General features: G+C 36.7%; 1 protein-coding gene across 1 annotated transcript; it reads right to left on the bottom strand.

Annotated features, from left to right (window-relative positions):
- Positions 1 to 1,197: 1,197 nt before the first annotated feature.
- On the bottom strand, positions 1,198 to 21,630 carry LOC143143338 (long-chain fatty acid transport protein 1). The gene is made up of 11 exons (XM_076304472.1): positions 21,471 to 21,630; positions 20,248 to 20,486; positions 10,656 to 10,806; positions 9,701 to 9,938; positions 9,069 to 9,297; positions 4,552 to 4,750; positions 3,828 to 4,020; positions 3,080 to 3,226; positions 2,474 to 2,611; positions 2,200 to 2,357; positions 1,198 to 1,855 (listed from the first exon to the last, which is right to left on the bottom strand). The coding sequence occupies exons 2-11, from the start codon at positions 20,436 to 20,438 to the stop codon at positions 1,547 to 1,549; spliced, it is 1,953 nt and encodes a 650-aa protein (XP_076160587.1). The 5' UTR covers positions 20,439 to 20,486; positions 21,471 to 21,630; the 3' UTR covers positions 1,198 to 1,546.
- Positions 21,631 to 22,987: the final 1,357 nt, after the last annotated feature.

Here is a 22,987-nt window from a genome sequence, read left to right as displayed (position 1 = left end):
GTTTTATTTAATTTCTTACCTACTGTCCATATAAAACTGATTATTTTTATTTACATTATTCATAATTATAAATGAAAACTGGATGAAAAATATTGTACTTTGTTTGGATAACATAAAAGACATATGAAAAAATGTTCTTTTTTATTTTTAACTTATTTATTATACAGTTTGATGTATTATGACAGCATTTAAAGTACGTATTCTATATTTTAACTTGAAGTAGTAAATGGAAACAATTAATACAAGTGTCATATATTGATCATTATATTCTAAAAATATTTTAGCTAAACAGAATTATTTTCTATTTAATATTAAATAGAATAGGCGATACAATAATATTACATTTACAGAGTAAAATTAAATTATTGCGTGATATAGATTGTGTAATAATTTATATATATTAAAAATTACCCGTATAGTAATTTATATATTGTTATCTAAATGAGATGTTACTAATCAAAATCGACGTTATGTTACGACTTAAGTTATTACTTATGTATTATTATACACAATGAAATTGAAAATGTTTTAAAATTTGTTTGTAATTTCTTAATTTATAATCATTACGCAGAAATTGTATATGATAAATTCTAACTCTCATTTTATCTTTCGTTTGTTTTCGTACAACAGTATTTGGACAAGATCTGTACGATATTACAAAAATTGAATTTGAATCGGAGATCACAATCGTTAAAAATTCTGTTTACTATAGTGTACAATTGTTTTTGTTTGGAATTTTTAATCGCTAAGTAACTATTTACATTATTATTTCAGCTAAGTGAAAACAATCTACAAATATGTACTGCATTAGCGAAGCGAAACGTGGGAAATACGTAAATTTTCAAAACCCATAACTTCTATAATTTATCAGTTGTTACAGGTGCGAACGAGAAATTTTTTTTCTCAAATATTAATGTTTTTTGTAGTAGATTTACAATACTCGTAACTATTTATTACTTGACTTACGAACCATAGCAGAAAATATTTTTACTCGATTAATACTGAAATAATAGATTATTGAGCTTGTAAATTTGACATTTTTCAAAGCAAATACTGCAAATGTAACATGACGAATTAATTTTTTTAAATAATTACACGTGGAATAAAATTTTGTGAATGTTATTTTCCATTATCATATATGGAGAAGAAAGGATTCAAGTACTCCGTAAATAAGGTTTCTTCCATAGAAAATCAATATTACATATTAAGTATGGTTTTATTTGAACTACTGCTTTATCTACATTGCCAATCTTTCTTATGCTACATTTCATTCATTTGTTTAAAAATGTACACGGTATTTATAAAATGTACAGGAACATATCACCATATTCGTTCGCTTCAATGTGACTATTGGCAAAACTGAATTGTCTTTTCGTGACAGAAATTCCTTACTACACAAGCTTCCCTTAAGCTTTCGTAAAAATTATTAGTTGTATCTACAAGGCGCGTACATAAAGTCGTTCATGTTATAAAAAAAATTATACGTCTAATTTTTAAAAAATATTTTTAACACTTAAGAATGATTGACAAAGTGTTAATACAATGACTAGAATTTCAGTGATCCAGATATAATCTCTTTATAGAGTTCTGGTGTGATTTCGAGGTACTCCTTACTTCCAGACAAGAAATACATTTTGTCTTGTATTTTGCTTGGTTCGAAGCCTTCCTTCTGAAGGTCAACTTTCTTCAACTTAAATGTTCCTGTCATTTCGAGTCCCTTCGCAATTCTTAAGAATATTGGTCTTGCATAATTTGGCAGAGATTTTTCTAAATTTTCCGCAAGCATTTTTAAATCTAGTATACTATCTGGATCGACAATTGCTGCCATGCCTGCTCTTCCTTCCATTCCAGGCACCTTAAACGATATTAACAATTATCTTAAAAAGAATTTTTTGGAACAGAAGAGACAAATTTGAATCTCTGGTAAGAATAGTCTAACCAGATTCGATTATTGGTTTACGAAATTCATGATTTAACATTTTGTTGTAGAAAATTAGAAAATATTACGAATCGTAAAAATATCATTAAACATGGTTTCATTGCTTTAATTCGATATCGATGATCAATTATTTTAGTTGTACGGTTTAATGTATATTTAAAATTGAGTCTAGTTACGCAATTCACCGCGTGTTTACTCGTTAAGAAATAAACAGAAATGTACGTGATTAAATTCCAAAGCGAATTTTTAAAAATACAAACCAGAACTCCGTAGACGATAACATCCCGATTTCCGGTAATATTACTTATAATACCCTCCACTTCGGAAGTAGAAACATTTTCGCCTTTCCATTTAAATGTGTCTCCTATTCTGTCTTTAAAGTAAATGTAACCGTACTCATCTTGCGTGAAAATGTCACCTAAAGTAGAAAACATGTAAGTCATTCCAAAGTTAGGAACCGAAAAAGAAAAATGTTTCGAATAACAAACTTTAATTCTCGTTTTACTTCAATTGTTACTCATAAATGTCACTCACCCGTTAGGAAGGCCTTATCGCCTTTAACAAACACATTTTCTATTATTTTCTGTTTCGATGCTTCTTCATCCAGATATCCATTGAACTCTCTCGATGCGTTTCCTTCTTTTATCAATCCTATGAACATCCCTGGTTCATCTAGGTACAAAGAAAACTATATTTATTCAGATCGGAAGATTTTTCGATGGATTTTTTTTATAAGAAATTGACATCTTATCGATGAGAAGATCAACACCAGTTACTGTCTCTGATACGAACAATCGTCGCTTGTTTGCCGTAAAATATTTTTGAAAACAGCTTTCAATGTGCAAATAACAAGAGTTCTTACACTGTACTCAAATTGATTTTCCAAGATCAAATTCTTCGATAGAGTGCAAATAGAAAAGTGAAAAAGACAACTCTATACGAAAGCATTTGTAGATCCATATTTCTATATTATTTTCACACGTACGAAGAAAGAAAAACCGCTACACGTATACCAGTGGTATAAGAATTTACGAGGAGACATCGATTTGTATTTAACTCGAAAAATGAACAAATCGTATTATTCCGATTTTGCGCTATTGTCATCGTTAAGATTCTACACATTCCATATTATATTCTTACTTATATCCGCTCTTATGCACAATCCATTTGGACCTCTAATTGGTTCGTACGTGTCGCTATTTATTCGTATAATTGCCATAGGATGATACGTCCTGGGTATGATCAATGGTAAAAATCCAACAGCGCCAGTTCGACCATCGATATTTACTGCAACGTGAACATACGTATATACATAGCTGCGAACTTCGTTTCAATAGAATAGTACGATCATTTGTAATTGTGGAATATTGCAACAGAAGAAAGCGGTAAATCGAACGCTGAAATGAAATAAAAAATTGACTAGATCGTAAGAGTGTAATGTAAAGTTGTTGCAAATCTTTGGTTCGTTGTAAGGGTAACATTGTAGACTCGAAACCGCGATATCAAAGGTTTCAAAGGTTCGCCGTGCGTTACAATAAAAGCTGTATTTGCGTCGAGGTTCTGTAAACACTGCGAAAGCTATGCGAACGCTTGCCTTTTGTCTGTCGAGACGAATGCGAATGGATCGTGAAAAACAAATTTGTTAGCGACTTTCTTCCTTTTATACGCACTTTTTTTTCTCATTTACCCCCTACGCCCAGCTCGATCAATCGTTAACAAAAACTGGTTTATTCGTACCTTGAATACGCAGTGAAGGAAATCATAATTTATTCGATGCCTAGATACAAAGCTTAGAAGTTTAATAAACGAGTTCAACTCGACTCGTGAAAAGTCGGAACTTTCGAATAATTGATATCGTTCTCGCATTAATTCGAGTATCGGATCTTACTGGTATTAGCGTTCCCTTCGCTCGATCCATAAAACTCGCTAATTCGTCCCACGTTGAAACGTTCGACAAAGTCGCCCCAGATCTGTGCCCTCATACCGTTTCCATACATCAGTCGTAAACGATGTGCTTTGTCTTCCGGTCGAGGTGGTGTATTCAATAAATAACGGCACATTTCACCGATGTATTGCGACACCTGTCCGATAAAATCACATATTAGTATTCAATCGTCGACGAAGCAAAATAAACGATCGTTCGAGAGAAGAAAAAAAAGAGAAACGCGATAATTTTGTATTCGCGTTTATCGTAAAAACCGGGGTGTTCCGTAACGCGAGGACTCGCTTCGTTGTTCGTCACTTAAAAACAACAAAGTGATTCGTATAAACGTACGTTCCGTTTGACCTTGTACAAGATTCTGATAATCTGTATCTACTTATTCCCGCAATGGCTACGCGATCTATAGATCGGGTGCACGTGGATCACTTGTCATCTTGTCGTTATCGTTCCGAACACAATGCATTTCAAATCCATCGCGCGTAATTGTCTTATCGAAAGAACGAATTAAAAACAGTTTACAAGGTCGGATGCAACGTATCGAGCATTGTTTGTGAAATACGGCCCAATGGGATCAATCCATGGGGAAAGTTTTATACGAAAGTAAGAATAGATTCGGCGCGACGTTTCAACGAACTCGCTTGAAAGTTTACAAACATTAAAAGCTACCTACGGTACATTTGTATTTGATGCAATCTGTCCAATAAGCCGTCACTGAAAACTTGGGCCTCAAGACGGTCGGTATACCTTTTATAATGGCAAAACCTACTCCTAATATTCCACCGCTCGTGTGGTACAGTGGATTCGTATTGTACAGGATATCGTCCGATTTCAAGCCTAGCAAATGAAATGGCAATACGCACAGCAAGAATCTGTAAACAACGAATTCATTTACTCGTTAGTAAATCCATACCGTTTGAACAGTTGGGATCGATTAAAAACTATGACACAGGACCATCTATCGAGAATCGAAGCATTTACAGACTATTGTCCCCGTTGTTTTCTACGCGTAGATGAATGTTGTACATCTATTCGGTAACGACTAAGGAGAGGTACGAATTTCGAGAATTATTTTGTATTTGTCGCAATGATCACACGGTTCAATTTCTTACGAAGAAAATTCAAACAACGAATAAACGTTTCTCTGTTCGAGTAACTCTTTCGTTTCGTTTAGTTTCGTTCCTAAAGCGCGTTCAACAGTTTCGCTGACTTTCGCCCGCGTCTCGGCGTAGAAAATAAATTTAACGTAAACCGGAACGCACGTTGCCAAAGACAAGAAATTACATCATTTTATTAGGAAAACAGTCGTAATGCAGCCAGACAGGAAGCAGCCTCGCGTAAAGCGACTACGTATACGTGTAATCCCATTCTCTCGGCGAGTCGTAAGGCTTTCCTGAGAGGATTATAGATCATTTATACGTTCAGCGGGAAGATAATTCATTCTGTCCACGGAACTGTGTCTAAGAATAAATGAATGTTCGGAGAATCTCTCGAGGAAATGTCAATCGCCTCGCAGCTCATCGTTTGGATGAAAATAACGAAACGAATCGAGAAATTGACTTTCTAACGATAAATCGTACGCGAATTACGAGTAACGATTACTGTACAGGTTCCTTGTCGCGCAACAATTCAGAATTTCGAGAGAATTTTGCAAAAAATACCGTTTCGACTTCACATTGGTTGTACGTTGTAATCGTACGCGAATATCGAGTAACGATTACTGTACAAGTTCCTTGTCGCGCAACAATTCAGAATTTCGAGAGAATTTTGTAAAAAATACCGTTTCGACTTCACATTGGTTGTACGTTGTAATCGTACGCGAATATCGAGTAACGATTACTGTACAAGTTCCTTGTCGCGCAACAATTCAGAATTTCGAGAGAATTTTGTAAAAAATACCGTTTCGACTTCACATTGGTTGTACGTTGTAATCGTACGCGAATATCGAGTAACGATTACTGTACAGGTTCCTTGTCGCGCAACAATTCAGAATTTCGAGAGAATTTTGCAAAAAATACTATTTTGACTTCACATTGGTTGTACGTTGTACAAGTAGGATGTTCTATTGGAAATATTTCGATATCCTTGGTGTTCTAACGCGTGAGTTGTCCGCAATGGGTGCTCGAGAAAAAGAACCGGCAGGTGCCGGAGAACGGAAATATTTATTCGTAAAGGAATAAATTAAATAATAGGAAGAAGCGTTGCTTGTAACAGTTGTGCGGCTTCCAGGTGGGCGTAATACGGTAACAACGGTTTCGTCGCGTGTAGAAGTGTGCAGAGGAGATGTGAAAGTCAATTTTGTTCTTTCGAATGGATCTTGAAAAAGAAGTTTTCTTTTCGAAATTGGAAAGAACGACCAAATATCGAAACGAGAACGATCGAACAAACGAATCTTGTGTTTCATCGACATCGACTTCAATTTTAGGTTTTCGAACAATATCGTACGGAATGTGGTAAAAAGATCAGGACACGATGCAAATTTTCCGTTGAAAATCGCGTTTTTTTCTACTTTCTAACACATCGCGATGTCCTTACGCGAGAGATTAACTTACTAACGAATTTAATCATCGAATCGGTGTAAATACTTTAAGCTTTCGCTTGTTTACATTAACCGTGGGTGGATCTTGAAAAGAAGTTTTCTTTTCGAAATTGGAAAGAACGACGAAATATCGAAACGAGAACGATCGAACAAAGGAATCTCGCGTTTCATCGACATCGACTTCAATTTTAGGTTTTCGAACAGTATAGTAAGGAATGTGGTAAAAAGATCAGGACACGATGCAAATTTTCCGTTGAAAATCGCGTTTTTTTCTACTTTCTAACATATCGCGATGTCCTTCCGCGAGAGATTAACTTACTAACGAATTTAATCATCGAACCGGTGTAAATACTTTAAGCTTTCGCTTGTTTACATTCATTGTGGGTGAGTCATCGGTGATGTACATCGAAAATACAACGGTGTACATTGGCCTTTAGTCATCCGTGCAGTTCGTCAAAAGTAGAGAGTGGATGTTCTTTGTTCGTTGATCGTTCTGAATGAAACGCGGATGAAAACAATGTTTACACGATTCGATCATCCGAGATGCACATTTGTTCGATGTACAGCGTTCAAGATCAATTTCTGCGTTCGATATCTCTTAAGAATAAATTCCGTACGTTGTGGCTACTAGGATCACGACTCGTTCGCTCTCGTTACTTTTGCGAATAATTTCACGCAAACGTTTGCTTAATAATTCTTTTGCCCTTTGACCCGTGACTAAATAAATAAATGTAACAATGTAAAGTCTAAATCGCCTTTATCTCTACCGAAGCACTTCACGCCTCGACGTTATCTCCGACGAGCGACAGATGTACATAGTCTCGGGTTACAAATGAGTTGAATATTTTGTAATTGTAAATGTTTATTGGATTTTATTGGAAATAAAATTTGAAAACTTCAATGTATTGTAACGAATTACACTGCGAGAAGAATACCGCGTCAGGTGATTTATCAAATATATTACAATCTCGTTTCGACGTTTTACGTATTAGTTTGTTCGGAAAGTGATTTCGTTTTTTTCTTTCTGGTGCGAATGAAACACGATTTTTTTAGAGTGTACGATTTTTTTATTAAATTATACATTCTCCGTTTTGGAAAACGAAATTACTTTCCGAACAACCCGATAGTTTATTCCGTTTCTGTGTCGAAGTTGCTCGACGAGCAAAATTAGATTTTTGCATTACACAGAATAAACGACGAATCGAAACGAAAAAAAAATATAGAAAATAAAGAATCTGTCTTGCGAATAAATCGTAACCACGTTGTTTGAATTTCCCCCGCCTCCGATCCACGTGCAATCGATTTACGAAGACTCGGATTGAAAACGTTTCTACTCGCCGAAGAGCGGAAATGATACTCGCGCGTGTACCTAACCAGTTGCGATACTACTCGCTCGATTGCAAATTACCTATGCGAAAATAATCGACCGGAGTATAACATTCTAGGAAAATATTGTTTTAATCTACCGTCCGGAACTGACCTACATTTCCCGATCGATATTTTTACATAATAAATCGGCTCTTGCGTTAAAGATTATAGAAAATCCTTGGTTATAGCGTCTAATAATTGATCGACCTTGACCGTAACTATACGCGGACGAAGTTTATCGTTAAACCGAAACTTGCGTCCACGAACGCGCGATCGTTGTTCCAAAAGGAAAATTATTAATCCGATATGCGACGTAAATTTCCAGACAACAAACGCACGAGAAACGCAAACGCTGAACCAGTTTCATAAATTAACAAATACCTATCATTACACCTATCCTATACCCTATCTTTGTACCATCTATTCATCGTACGTAATCACTGTACTTCGAGTTGCGTTTGTCGCGCATATGCATACCCGAGTGCCCGAAGATACATATTTAATTGTTCGCTTTTTAAACCAAAGTCAAATGTGTGACTTAGAAGGTAAAAAAACAATTTCTTTGACCTCAAATTGGCTACAAATAAATCGATCCACTATGTGGGATATTCGTAGAAATAACAAAGCGTTAAGATTACAAGTTCGTTTCCTCGATCGACTTAGACAGATAAAAAAAACAATTTCTTTTACCTCAAATTGGCTACAAATAAATCGATCCACTATGTGAGATATTCGTAGAAATAACAAAGCGTTAAGATTACAAGTTCGTTTCCTCGATCGACTTAGATAAAAAAAACAATTTCTTTTACCTCAAATTGGCTACAAATAAATCGGTCCACCGTGTGAGATATTCGTAGAAATAACAAATAACGTTAAGATTACAAGTTTGTTTCCTCGATCGACTTAGAAGGTAAAAAAAAAAAACAATATTCTTTTACTTCCAATTGGCTACAAATAAATCGATCCACTGTGTGAGATATTCGTAGAAATAACAAAGCGTTAAAATTACAAGTTTGTTTCCTCGATCGACTTAGAAGGTAAAAAAAACAATATTCTTTTACCTCAAATTGACTACAAATAAATCGGTCCACTATGTGAGATATTCGTAGAAATAACAAAGCGTTAAAATTACAAGTTTGTTTCCTCGATCGACTTAGAAGGTAAAAAAAGAATCAATATTCTTTTACCTCAAATTGGTTACAAATAACAAAGCGTTAAGATTACAAGTTCGTTTCCTCGATCGACTTAGAAGGTAAAAAAAAAAAAAAGCAATATTCTTTTACCTCAAATTGGGAACTATTGCCACTTTGGGCAGGCCCGTGGTGCCGCTCGTGTAAATGTACAACAGCTTGTCTCTGTAACCAGGTTCTTCCGGTACCACCGGCTCCTCGGTGCTGGCTTCCGATATCAGTTTATTCAGATTGTATATCCCTTCTTCGCACTTCTCCGATCCATCTTTGTACACTTTGTATCTCGCGATACCGGGAAGCGAATCAATAATATCATCGATGGCTAGAAACACACGTACGTATTTTAATATTTCTTCGCAGATCTCTACCGTGTTTAGTGTCTCGTTCGACGAGCGTTCGAAACCCGTACACGCGTATCGTATATAATTCTTTTAAACAAATATATCGAAGAATGACCCCTGGACGTTAAGAACGCGCGTACATATCTCCTATACTTTATCCTCGACATCAAATTTCCAACCGGAAAACTTTCCTCCACTTAGTCGTCGATAACGTGTAAAAGTCGAACGATACCTTAGTAAAGAATAAAGTGAAATTTTCGAGGAAAAATTTCCACGAATTTCGCGCGCAAGTAACCGCTGAAAATTTCCATTTGGTGTAAACACGCGTTACACACTTTCCCCTCGTTATCGAGACCGTAATTGTTCTAATCGTGTCGTACTCACCGGACGTGTATTCCTCGACGTAAATGATGCTCTTCACTTTCGCGATACGAAGACAGTGGATCAAAGGCCGAAGTCGTAAATTCGTGTTGATTAAAGCTGTAACAACACCCAGTGTGCCCAGACCGAGCCACATCGCGACGTACTCTGGCCTGTTCGGCATCATCAAAGCAACCGCGTCCCCCTTAACGTATCCAGCCTTTTGAAACACGTTCGCTACCTGATTGCTGTATTTGTAAAGCTGTAAGTTTCGATACGTTCGCGTTACTTTTCCATTTCTTGTACTCATCGCTGGACGATTGATACGGTTCACGGTATCGGTCGGAGAGACCGCACCGGAAACGGGGACGACGAGGGTAGCAGAATTTGTTTGTTGATTTCGCATCGACAACTGAGCTTTAGCAAATCTTGGATAAATAATTTTTGACATTTATTCTACTTATTTTTACATTCCTCTCGCCGAATTTATACCAAAGTTTCTTTCACCTTTCTTTCTGGGTAAGAAACTTACGAAGAAACGATTCCTTCTGAAATTACTGAATCGATAATTACAAAAATTAATAACACGGACAACTTGCAGAGGGATCGTGCAATTCGAGAAATTTAATATCGATAATTTTAGGAAAATTGAGTCCACCGCGTCGCAGTTGTCAACACGAATCGTTATACTACGTACGCATACTTCTAATAAGTTTCATCGGTTGTTCAGTTTTTAATTCGTCGTGATTTTAAGGTTGTATCGTTACCAAAGGGGACCAAGAAATTACGATCGATAGCTCGAACGAATCGTTCGTTGTTCGATATGGTTCGAGTATAATTCGAGGAACAAGCGTACGGATGAAAGAGAAGAAACTGGATCCAAATTAACGTTTGGAGAAAGGTGAAGGTACTCGATGGATTGCAACGTTTCAGTTTCGTGAAAAGTCGAAGGTTAAAAGTATAATAACTTTGAACGTACATCGGAGTTGGACCAAACTCGATTCTCGACAATGAAGCAAGGCTTGTTGGGGTAGCGTTCGGCTCTTTTCTTAAAAATCTTCTTGACGGTCATGTTGTTTCGACGTTGGAACATCATCTCGATTTCAGCCCTGATGGCATAGTACAGAAATCTAGAAATGCGAACAAAAGAAAAAAGCAACGTTACGTCTCGGTATTCGAAGAGTGGTCGCGAAAAGCTGTTGGAGAAGTTGTCGAAGAAAAATGTAGACTGTTCGTAGAGCAGTTGTCGTTTTTAATGTTTCTCCAACTACGTTAAAGAGGTGTCCATGGAGAATATCCGTAGACAACCGTTATAAGGTTAATTCGGGATCGGGATTACAAACAGTGTTCGAACCAGGACCAAGACGTTACCAACGCATGTGACGCGTGTAAATAATTGAACACCGTCTTATCGTTGCGCGAGACAAAACAGGATGTAATTGAAAAAAAAAGAAAAAAAACCATTGCTTTGAATAAAATACTTATACACGTATTTATCGTACCGTAATTGCGATAAATCATCGTACCGTTCTGGTAACGATATCTTTACGCGTTCGGTCTCGAAGATTCTCACTTATTTGGCGCCAAAATGAACGTATCGCGCTAATTTACGAGGAACCGTGTAGATAGCGGCTCGAACTGTGAACGAATATTGTTCGTAACAGAGAAATCGATCGAGAAAGAAAAGTAAAAAGTTAACGGTATTGTATCGTCGTTAGAACCGGGGTTAATTGTACTATAAATAGCCAAAGGGTTTCGCAGAGCGCGTTTTACGAAAGGTTGATGTAAATAAGGGAGAAACTCGGCTAAACCGCACACATCGACAGACCAGCTGCATCGCGATCGTGTCGAGGTCTCGATGATACTAGACGTTTAGATCGTATCAGGTTCGCAAGAAACGTCGATAAGAATATCTGGTCGATGCCAATGATAACTTCCCATAACTTTACGATACCTTAAATCGATGTCACGGAATTGATACGTACCGATATTAATCGGTGTGTGATTGCATCGGTCCCGTCGTTTTTAAACATGCACCGAGAGCGAGCTATATAGAACAGCAGCTACAGCGTCTCGGATTATCTGCGTCCGGCGACTCGCAATCGAGAGCGATAAGGCGCGTTCTAAGATGAGTCATCCGCTAATGAAAGGACAATGTTCGAAAATTACCATTTTTTCCTCCCGTCGAAAATGTAAACCGTTTACATAACACGCACCTGTAGCACCTAACAAATCGGTAAACACCGGTTATTCGAACTACGTGCAACGTGTGCAGAAGATCTAACAACTGAAGTGAAAAATTGATTAAACTATTGCTTTTCTGTATGGAGCAACAATTACTCTTCTATGCACCGATCGTGGAAAATAACTGCTCGTAATAATCAGAAATACTGACACGTTCGTACTTCCAATACGAATCGAACGATAAACTGGTAACGAGAAAATAACGTAACTTGTGACATTAGTATTATCGATAACTATAACGGACACAAAGATGGGGAAAGAGATTCCCTGTCGTAATATAAATAGATACAATCCTGTGTAACGGAGTATAAATGTACATCCCTTTGTTTCTTTCAACGAGTGAAAAGTTTTTGGTCTATAGAAACTTTATTCTAGATAATAATTTTGCCCGTAGAAAGAGGTTCGACTGATTCTTTTCGAAAACGTCTGAACCGAGAAGATACCACAAAATCATACGCGCATTGAAGTGTTTGCACAACTGCAAACTCTTGTCGCAAGAAGCGTCTGACGATAGACATCTGTTTTCCCTTACTCACTTACGGCTTGCTTCTTTCTCGTACTTTAGATATACAGGTCAATCGTACTAGCCCTATCTTCCCGTATCTTTTCGTATGCACACTACGGTGAAATGTAAGTTGAACAGATGTTACTTGAATTTGTAAAATATTCGTAAAACTGTACAACTAATCGACAATTTCGTTCCCAGTGGTTACGAAAAAATTTCGCGATGAAAAGTTGTAAATTTGCTCGCGCTATTCAAATTACTCTGAATACTTTAATAAATCTAAAAGAGATTTGAAAATAATGCGAGCACGAAAGGTCACAGAGAGATACGCCTAGATCTTACGATATAGGTTACGAGCCGTGTCTGATAATAGACAATCCGTTTTCCCTCGCTCTCTTACATTCAGTTTCTTCCTCGAACTCTTCACACGAGCAGGTCAATGTACCTCATTATACGACACTGTGTATTTTAAATTGTACATTAGTTTGAAAATTGTACCGAGATTATTCAGAAATTCGGTAGCATTGATCGCAAGATATTCGTTACGATAAACAATCTGCTTTCAAACCTCGCTACATTTCTCTGTATTTTTTTTTCTATGATATATTCCGTTCTATTTAGAGAAATCTCGAGGGGGTCGAAATCTTAATAAATGCAGCCTTGAATAAAAAGAAAGATATTCTTTATTGCCCATAAATAATGTACTCGTCTGCATATATGCATTATTCTGTAACGCAACAATTTTGTCGAGAAATAACTGCTCGATAAGAGCTTTCAAACACAGACCATTGTATCGGTAATTTTATTCTTATAGGTTGTAATACGCGTCTAACGACGAATTATCCTTTTTTTATTTAATTACGAATCTTGCTGTGGTTTACTGCATCGTTTAACGCACAAATATGGCAACAATATCTGTAGAAAACCCTCGGGTTGATAAAAACTTTGAAAGGATATGTAAACTTATCGACAATTTCATTTGTATTGTTCGCCATGCGTGTCTGATTATAGACTGTCCGTTTTCACTTGCTCTCTTGCATCGTAATTCTTCCATAGGATCTGACAATGAACTTCCTTGATTGCAAAATTTATAATTTCTTATATCTTTTAACGTACACGTTCTTACGATAATTACGTCTGGTGGAGATTGTTCGGGTTAATAAAAGTTTCGAAACGATAAGCAAATTTACAAACAAGTTTCATTCATATTGATCGCAAACTATAATTGTTAACAGATTGTACGTTTTCGGGTCACTGTTTCCATTATTGTATCTTTAATTCAAGATTCTCGAATTGTGACGCTGGTTGCAATCTGCGATCTAAAATTCTCTTCTTTCCACGTGAAACGGGAACCGATCTTACAACAGGTTAAATTACGAAAAGAGAAAATGAAAATTGTCATTCTCACGAATACACGTGAAAACTTCTTTGAACGAAACCAACGAAACAAGGTGCGCGCGTTAGGGAAAACTTAAACAGAGCGTAGAAAATGAAAAAATGGGATAAGCTTTTTCAGACGTGTTTGTCGAAGATAAGTAAATTAAATATCGTTTTATTAATAACTATTCTCGTACTCGTGACGATATCGGAGTGAACTTTGGAAGGAAAACTTACAATCCCTTAGAGCTGCGATACACGTTCGCGAAAACTAAACTGCATCAAATTATACAGCTTCTTATTCTTACTCGACTTGGTTGTTAACGGATTTGTTTCGGAATCGAGACTCGTTAAAATAATTTCTTAAGAATTATGTTTCTCGCGACGATTCGTTAATCACATCGCGCCAATATTTTACCGTTTTAATGTGCATTCGTTTAAAGTTTTAATAAAGCTAAATGTCATTGATTTCAAAGTCCACTTTTTTTGCACGAATATCGAAATAATTTGAATTATAGATATATAATAATAGAATCTTGTGCACATTTACGGTACGAAGTACCTTTTTTGGATGCAGTGCGTCATTGATATTTATAGTTATATTTTTGCGGTGGTGTGCACCATCGTCTATACTAATTAACAACTACACGCGTATGCAGTTACCTACGTATATTTTATCAAAAGTACGTTAATTAACGATTTAATAAGAATGGCCGGCTAGAAGTTGTTTGTAGTTAAACATATCGTACGCAATGTTGAAATAGGTTATCGAAAGGTCAACAATCATTCGCAGAAAAATTTCTCCTTTCGTCGTCTGCAATGTTACTATGATGGAAATATGCCGTTCTATTTAGAGTAATCTCGAGAGGTTCGAAATCTTAATAAATACGGCCTTGAATAAAAAAAATATTCTTTACTGTACTTTTTGCTACCACGAAAGAAAAAAACGTTTTCCATTTAAAAGTTTTCGTGCTTCTCGAAAGAAATACGTATTATATACGCCTATAAATAATGTACTCGTATGCATTATCGCTCGAAAATAATTGATTGTACATCCTTTCTTTGATTGAAAAAAAATCAAATCTGATCAAATACTTTCCGAACGATGGTGTTCACACAGCACTGTCAATCACAAATGGTCCGATGTTGTTCCAATAATAACGCAAATATCGATCTATATAAAAACACGTGATTATTCGTACCTTTTCAATTAATGCGTGTTCGAACAGAATGGTATCAATTTGCACCAGATCGAGAATATAATTTTCTGTTCCAATTTCTACCTAATCGCAACCAATAATTTACCGTCTATCGTTTTGCGCTCTATTACCTTGCTGCGGGTCAAAGATAAGCAAAACTCGATTCGAACAAAGGATGATGCGTATATCGTTCGCGAAACTTGTTCGATTGGACGGTTAAATCATTTACTTGTGCTCGTGTGCAATATTTCATTCCATAATGAAACAGTTTCATTTTTATTTGCCCATTTCTAATTTACGTTCAACGAGCAACCGACGAAAAGCTACGCCTATTCACCTTTTATTCCCTGTTCGAAACTTTCGTTTAGATAGAAATTTTGCTCACTTTTGCTGCTGGTATTACTTTCACGATATACTGCGTGTATACGCGCGCATTCGTACCTCGGTCAGACACTTTTTTGCCTAACGGTCCTTTTTGGCTAACATGTGTAGCCTTACACAGGTCAGTGACCGACCATAATCCGAGAAACCGTGCGTTCGGTGTCTGAGTCGTTGCAGACAGAAGTGCAACCATATGGTAAATAAAAATGAAAAATCTACCCACGTGTACAGAGTACTGTGATTTTAATCGTCGAAGTTATCGGTAAGGTCGAAGAAACGATTTTCCTTCGAAAATTGAAGAGTTTCTGTGTTAAAAGAGTCTCTTTTAAAAGAGTAACCTATTTTAAAAATTTAACGAAGTCCTGGTCGCTTTTTTCTGTCATATTTTAGAACAATTCACCGTGGCGGCCATTACGATTAGGAGAATTCGAAACGAAAGAATTCGTAGACGACCTGGATTTTTAATTCGTTAAAGCGAAGCCGAGCAAACGAAAGATTATAGGAATTACTTTATACCCAGATAGCTAGCCTACTTCCAGGAAGAAGAACATTCTCCCATTTTTATCGAACTTAATACACGGATACACCATTGAAATTTATTCGGTTAAATATCTCAGAGACCAGTGGAGATAGAAAAATGTCGAATCGAATAATTTTAATTCGGACAGTATAATTTCACGGTTAGTTAAACGTTGATCAAGCGTTCCCTCTTCGTTAGTTTTTCAAATGTTTAATATATGCGTTAAATGTAACGAAATTCGAAATACGAACGAAGTTATCGAGGTTCGAAGCAGTAGAACATGACCTACCTTCGAAGCACGTAAATGTGCAGTTCCTCTAGCCGTATTATATTTGTAGTCCCACCGTATAAATAGCATATTATGTTTTGATGCGTCTATTTGTGCGTTTCTGATTCCGAAATCGAGGTAATCTTCTTACCTAAGCCTATGACTGTCGATGTGATAATTGAAAGAGATCGCGTCGCGAAATATAAAAACAGAAGACATCGAAATTAATCGCACGTTTGGTATACTTATTACGGTTTCCAATTTAGAAGAAATTGGTAGCAGAGAAAAATTCACAGCGTTGGTTTTATCGTCCTGGAACCGATAGTCGATGCAATCGACGTTTTTCAAGCTCGAAACGAAGCAAAAGCAGCAGGAACGCTCGATTCGTTTAAAAATAAACAACCCCGTACACCGAGAGTGTTCGATGCAATTCGTTAAACGAATTTACAACTAAGGTTGCAAATTTATAAATATATTTCTATTTATAATGGTTCAGTATTAGCGATATACTCTATTTATATAGGGTTGCAAATTTATAAATATATTACAATAAACGATTGCTGGGATCGTTTGTTGTGTATTGTATTACAGTCAATTTAAGAATTTAATCGCAACGATTTTATCTCTGTTTGCAGACAAAATACACAACACCGCAATTATTGTTTCGTTTAATAATGCTCGATTGACATTTCAAAGTACAATGTTACTTTTAATTGTGATATCAGTTGTGTTATCAGGCCTAAGGCTCGTACATACGTAAACACGTACACACATGTTGCGTATATATTGCTGGAAAGGATTTAATTTCGAGCAGGTTAAAAATCATTGGAGTAACCGTAGGTCATGAGGCTGTGACATTCGTAAATAATGGAGATTGTAAGCGAGTCGATCGATTCGAGTCGCGGACGTTCAACGTGGCAAAAAAGAAAAAAAAAGGCCAAAAGTAATCGTAAGAATGATCAATCGGTACGATACGAATTTTTGAGAAAGGGAAGGATCGTAACGGATTGAAGTTGAAAAGTGTTTGAAAAAATTGAACGAAACTATCGAAGAACCCCGAAAAAAAAAAAAAAAAAAAAAAAAAAATGATATTCGTTGCATCGATGAAATCGATAACGTTTTTGGGGCCCAAGTAGCTACACCGTTTCGCAGTGGATCGCGCAGGCGTGAAAGTGTTCGGTGTATATTCGTCGCGTATCGGTATATTTCTATCCAAACCAGGACTGACCGAATGCGACCTCGTGAGACCTATGGAATACTCTCACTGCCGTCTGAACGCAACTCTGCCGCATAGAGTAACATTTGTGAACTTTGCAAATAATAAATACGTAGGTATACTCTACGGAGAAGGCACAGTCAGGACTCGAACGTTTGGACAGTGTTAATCCGAACGCTCTAAATGGTTGACAAATCGTTCGAAGATGAACGGGATCGTTGTATCGAGGCTAAGAGAGATCCTTTCGAGTACCAAAGCCAAGTACACGATATATTCGGTGTGTACTCGATTCGTTGGAAGTGTCCTTGACTCTTTTTTTCTTTCTTTCTTTCGCGAAATACTTTCCGAAGCTATAACGTTACGTAAAGAAAAGCACAGTGGGTGGAACGTATACAGCAATCTACTTCAAACACAGTCGAGTGGTTTCTTAAGCGATACCCTTGCCGGTTGTACACCACCAAACCTGTTTTTCCTTACTGAAAAGCTGTCCGTTGGTTGCAGGACCGTTTTTAACCCTTTGACTACAACGCGCTTGAATCTAAAAGCGTTCACAGTCCGCGGAAACAACTCGGTGGCCATTCTACGCTCAGTTACGAAACGTTCTGTCACGGGTTACGAAACACACGAGTTTGTACAAATGAAAAATCAATAATTCACGTTCGCGTAAGAAAATTTCCAGCCGCGGTGCACAGACCAACGATTACAATTATTACAGTTAAGCATAGACGAGATAAGACTGATAAAACGAGCGATGTACGAAAGTTGAATCAACTGGGTGACACGGATGATAATTCGTGTTGTTTACGTTTTGCAATGTTCATCTTGTACGCGTCGTTTCTCAACACCAGAAATAACGGCCGGTTCGAGACAACTTGTTTGCAACTTTGCAAGTGTACACTTCCGGTATCATTATCGGACTCGTTCTTTGGCCACTTTTTAAGTTGTACGAACTTAAAATATAAATAATATTCCGCTATCGAAGACGAGACTCTTAATTCCAGTTGTAATTTTATTTCATGTTCGAACAATGCAATCAATGCGACTGCAAAGTAGTTTCAGGACTTTCCAACGTATTCGTAGAAAGTTTTTTCTTCTTCTTCAATTTCGTTGAATAAAGTATCCGTTTTTAAACGGAGATCGATCATAAAACGAAACAAGGAATTGTCGATGAGTGTTTGTTAATTAGTCTTTGTTAATTGGAACATATTTTCGTTCGATAATGCACGTCTCGAAGATTACGGTCAATTTAAGAATTTAATTTTATCTCTGTTTGCAGGCAAAGCACACAACACCACAATTATTGTTTTCTTTAATAATGCTCGATTGACCTTTCAAAGTACAATGTTGCTTTTAATCGAGATATCAGGCCTACGGCTCGTACATACGTACACACACACATACATACGTACACACATACATACATGCATGCATGCATACATACATACATATATATATATATATATGTATACGAAGATAGGATCGGAAAGCTTGCGCTGCTTCAACTACGCAAACGCGTGCAAAACTGCAGCGTTCATTTTGTTACTGCGTCGATAGAATATTTCGAAGCCTCTGTGACACGTTTCGTGTGTTTATTAAAACAAAGACATCGACATCCGGAATTATCGTAATTATCAGATCGTTACGACCAATAATTCAGTCTGTGTACGATCTATTATTAAAAAAAAGTATTCGAAAGACGTACGGATTGAAAACCTTTAAGAATGTATAAGAATTCACCTACTGCTTTGTTAAAAATTTTGTAACTGTCCCCGTTTCAAACTTTTCGTCACTAGTTAGAGAGAAATTTGTACTCGAAGCAGTTTCCTAGGGAACTGTAACAAAGTCAATGGAACAACACTAGCTGGAAAGAAAGTGTCGAGATACATTAAAATCTTTGTTAATTAAAATAATAAAGCAAGTGTTCGAATAAATTGAATTTCGTATGACTTGGACGAACATACATCCATTATTCTACATCGTCTTGGTCCTAATTGTTACACATGTAGGTTCATTCATCGATAATCATTTCACGTCGAGAAATATCATTATTTCTGAATTATTTTTGCCTCGTTATCAAGGGATATATGTAGATACATTATTCTGTAGGTAACGAATGGATGAATAATTTATTTGACCAAAAATAAATCGGTATATTTTGCAATACGTCTATGTGTATTAACGTAGACTATATTTTGTTGAAAATATTTGCATCGTTGAGTAAAAATAAATCTTTTTCTTTTAGAAACCGTAAACGTTTTGCAACGAGGAAGTACGACTTTATTGTCGCTATCACTGTTTCCATTATTTTTTTCAGCGCAATATTCTTCCTATTGAGCATAATTCTTGTGTACGAATATTTACGAGAATATTGCTCGTACGTACGATATACATGTTTCGATAGAAAAGAAAATTTGATGTTTCGAAAGATAATGTATTGTTTGGGCGATGGTAGAACGTTCAGATAATGGAGGGTGCTACTTTACAGGGCGTGACCCACAGTTTGGGTGCATTGTACCCCCCGTTTCGACAAAGATAAAAAATAACAAGTAAAAAGTCGAATGACACAAGTTCTACCTTCCCGCGAATATTTTTCTTTTTCATTGAATCGATTTTTCTCGTTTGAAATATTCAGTGTTCGAACAGCCCACCCCTGAACCGGACGTAACGAAGAAGAAAATAACACCGTTTGTTGTACCGTTCGACTTTGTCCTTTATCGGTTTTCTTTATCTTCAACGAAACGAGAAGTACGGCCGTGCAAATTGCGACAGCACACCCTGTGCAACTTTTCAAGTACTCGATGCACAATTCCATCGGTGTTTTTATCGGTTAGCGATAGAACGTCGAATTGTTTTGGACTTACTTGACGTCGCGCGGTATCATTTTGCAAATGATGTACAGCTTCCGATGGAATCTGCAAAGCACCGGAAGCAGCACCACGGCCAGAAAAATTTGGGCGATCTTGTTGAAGCCGGGGAACCCGAGCCTCGTTGCCACAGCGGCAACCATCGCCCCGATTACCCCAAGGGCTAACAATATTAGCCTGATGTCCATGTTCCAATGTCACCCACTCCACTGAATTCAGGTACCCGTACCTCGAAACTGTGAAAGATAACACAATGAAATCCTTAGATATCGTAGCGTCGCGAATGCCTCACGGTCAATCACCGTGTCTCGTAACTACACAGGCCAACAACGGGATCAAATTTACCGTGTAGTACCGAGCTACGCAAAATACGATCGAACGTTTGCGCTCGAAATTTTTTTCTTATTTCCGAGTAACGAATTTGCGTACGGTAACACGATTAGTAGTCCTTTTAATTCGGAGCCGCACACCGCGCAACGATCAATACCCGCAGTTTAGGGATACGCGAAGCACCGCGATCAGTCGTTCGCACGTTGAACCTACGCAAACTACCACGATTGATTCGTTGTGTTTCAGAAACGCACGAAACGCCGCACTCGATCGCTTATGTATTAAAAATGAAATTATTTTTAAAATAATACACACACATACGCACGCACGCACACAAAGTCGCGCACATTTTCGTTTGTTTCGAAGTTTCACGCGGCACGACGAACGACAACGAATATTTTAGGGCTAAGTGAAGTTTTACGTTCGATCGTGAGGTTACGCTAGCTGTCAGGTTCAATTTCCTGATTTCAGGATTTTACACGGTACGTTCGTTCGATGCTTAATATTTTAGAAATACGCGACGTTCGATAATCAGTTTCGAAACTGTACAACGTGCAGAGGTCGATCCTCCGTAGTTCCAAGTTACGCTTCAATTTTTTACGCATCGAAGCGACATAACAAGTCCTTTTGTTTCGGTTACACGAGACAACCGCGATCACTCTCTCTATTTCGTAGTTACGCGTGCTACGATTATTGACCTGTATTTAAAGGACACGCGAGAAACAACACAATCGATCCTTTGTAGCTGAATGCAACACGAGGCGTGATCAATATCTCGTGTACGAAAGCTAACTCGAGGTATCACAATTTATTTCTTACGAATACGGAGCTGCACAGGATACACCACTTATCAATGATTTTAGAATTGTACGTGATGCAGGGATCAATACCTTGTAATTCAGGAACAAACGAAGTACCACACGATCGATCCTTTGTGTCTGAAAACCGCACGAACTAACGTAATCAATACCTCGAGTTTCCGAACGTAACACCACGCTCGACGATGATACTGGCAACACTGACAACAGCCGGCCAGGCTACTAACTGAACTGAACAGCAGGCGCCGCGTCCCTGCGACTTGGCCGCCTCGCTATTGCGCCACCACCAAGAATTATTCCTGTGCGGTGGTGTTCATGGCTGCAGAAAATCGAAGTTTTATTTTAACGGGACCCCTACCAATGGCTTTCCTTCAGTTATGCACGTTTGCAAACTACATAGTCACTGGGCATGCTCGAACACTACGGAACCTCGCAAATATTGTTTCGCATCGCATTTTTATTTTCGGATTTCTGAGCCTTCTTCCAAATTTTCACATTTAAAAAAGAAAAGATTTCATTCCTTATCGAGAGAAAAGAGAACGGAATGAAATGTACAATTACCAAAATGTGACAAATTAAAATATAAACCTTCCTTTATTTCAATACTTCCAAAATTTCATTGAACGAGTTTTCAGACTTCGGCTGAAAAAAGAGGATGAAGCGAAATAAAAATTTGTCACGTACAAAAAAGTACAAAAGTATAGTTCACAAGAGTTATTTTACTCGACACTTCCATTTTGGAATTCCTCGATCTATTTTCACTAATGAATTTGTTCACTAATGAAGTATTGAGATATTGTTAAGAGAAATGAACAAAATAAAGACTTCTTGAACTTTGTCAAATTAACAACTGTTTTATTTCAGGATTCCTAAGTTTGTTTCTGAATTTGTACATTAAAAACTTGCTAAGCATTACCTGGGAGAAAGAGGACGATATGAAACAAAAATTTCCCGATGTTTCATTTCTTTACGGATTTGTTTTTTATACAGCAATAATAAATCGTTAATAACTTACAAATTTCTTGAATACTCGTTAAAAAAAGATTAATTCACTTCTTACTACTAACATTATACATTATAACACATTTATATATTGAAGTGTAGTCGAAAAAACTAAAACTTTTAATATTCAACCTGTAATTAATTTGTAATGCTTCCTAGATTATTAGAGTTAAAATAATTTTATACTGCAACACTGATGTTGCACCTGGGCAAAAATATGCTCTTAAAATAAAAAAAATGACTCATATTCTCGTTTTTAACAATATCAATGACAACGTAACACAAGTATTATCGGAAAAATTAATGCGAAAGCATTTTATTTTATTTAAGTAACATTGTGAACACAGGAATTAATCAAAATTAATTTATTAAGTAATAGATTTAAAATCATGATTTTCATTTTTAAAAAAAGTTTGTTGAATTTATTTGGTAAATAATTTAATAATGTACATTGACAAATTATTTAATAATGTAAATAAAAATTATATACACATCTTTGATAATTACAATCGTAAATAATATATAATTACATTGTAATATCAAAACAAACATCAAGGTGGCTTTCTTTATTTCGTTTCAACAAAACT

Source organism: Ptiloglossa arizonensis, chromosome 2 (assembly GCF_051014685.1).
Source record: "Ptiloglossa arizonensis isolate GNS036 chromosome 2, iyPtiAriz1_principal, whole genome shotgun sequence".
Lineage (NCBI taxonomy): Eukaryota > Metazoa > Arthropoda > Insecta > Hymenoptera > Colletidae > Ptiloglossa > Ptiloglossa arizonensis.
This window is presented reverse-complemented; position numbering and strand designations above follow the sequence as displayed.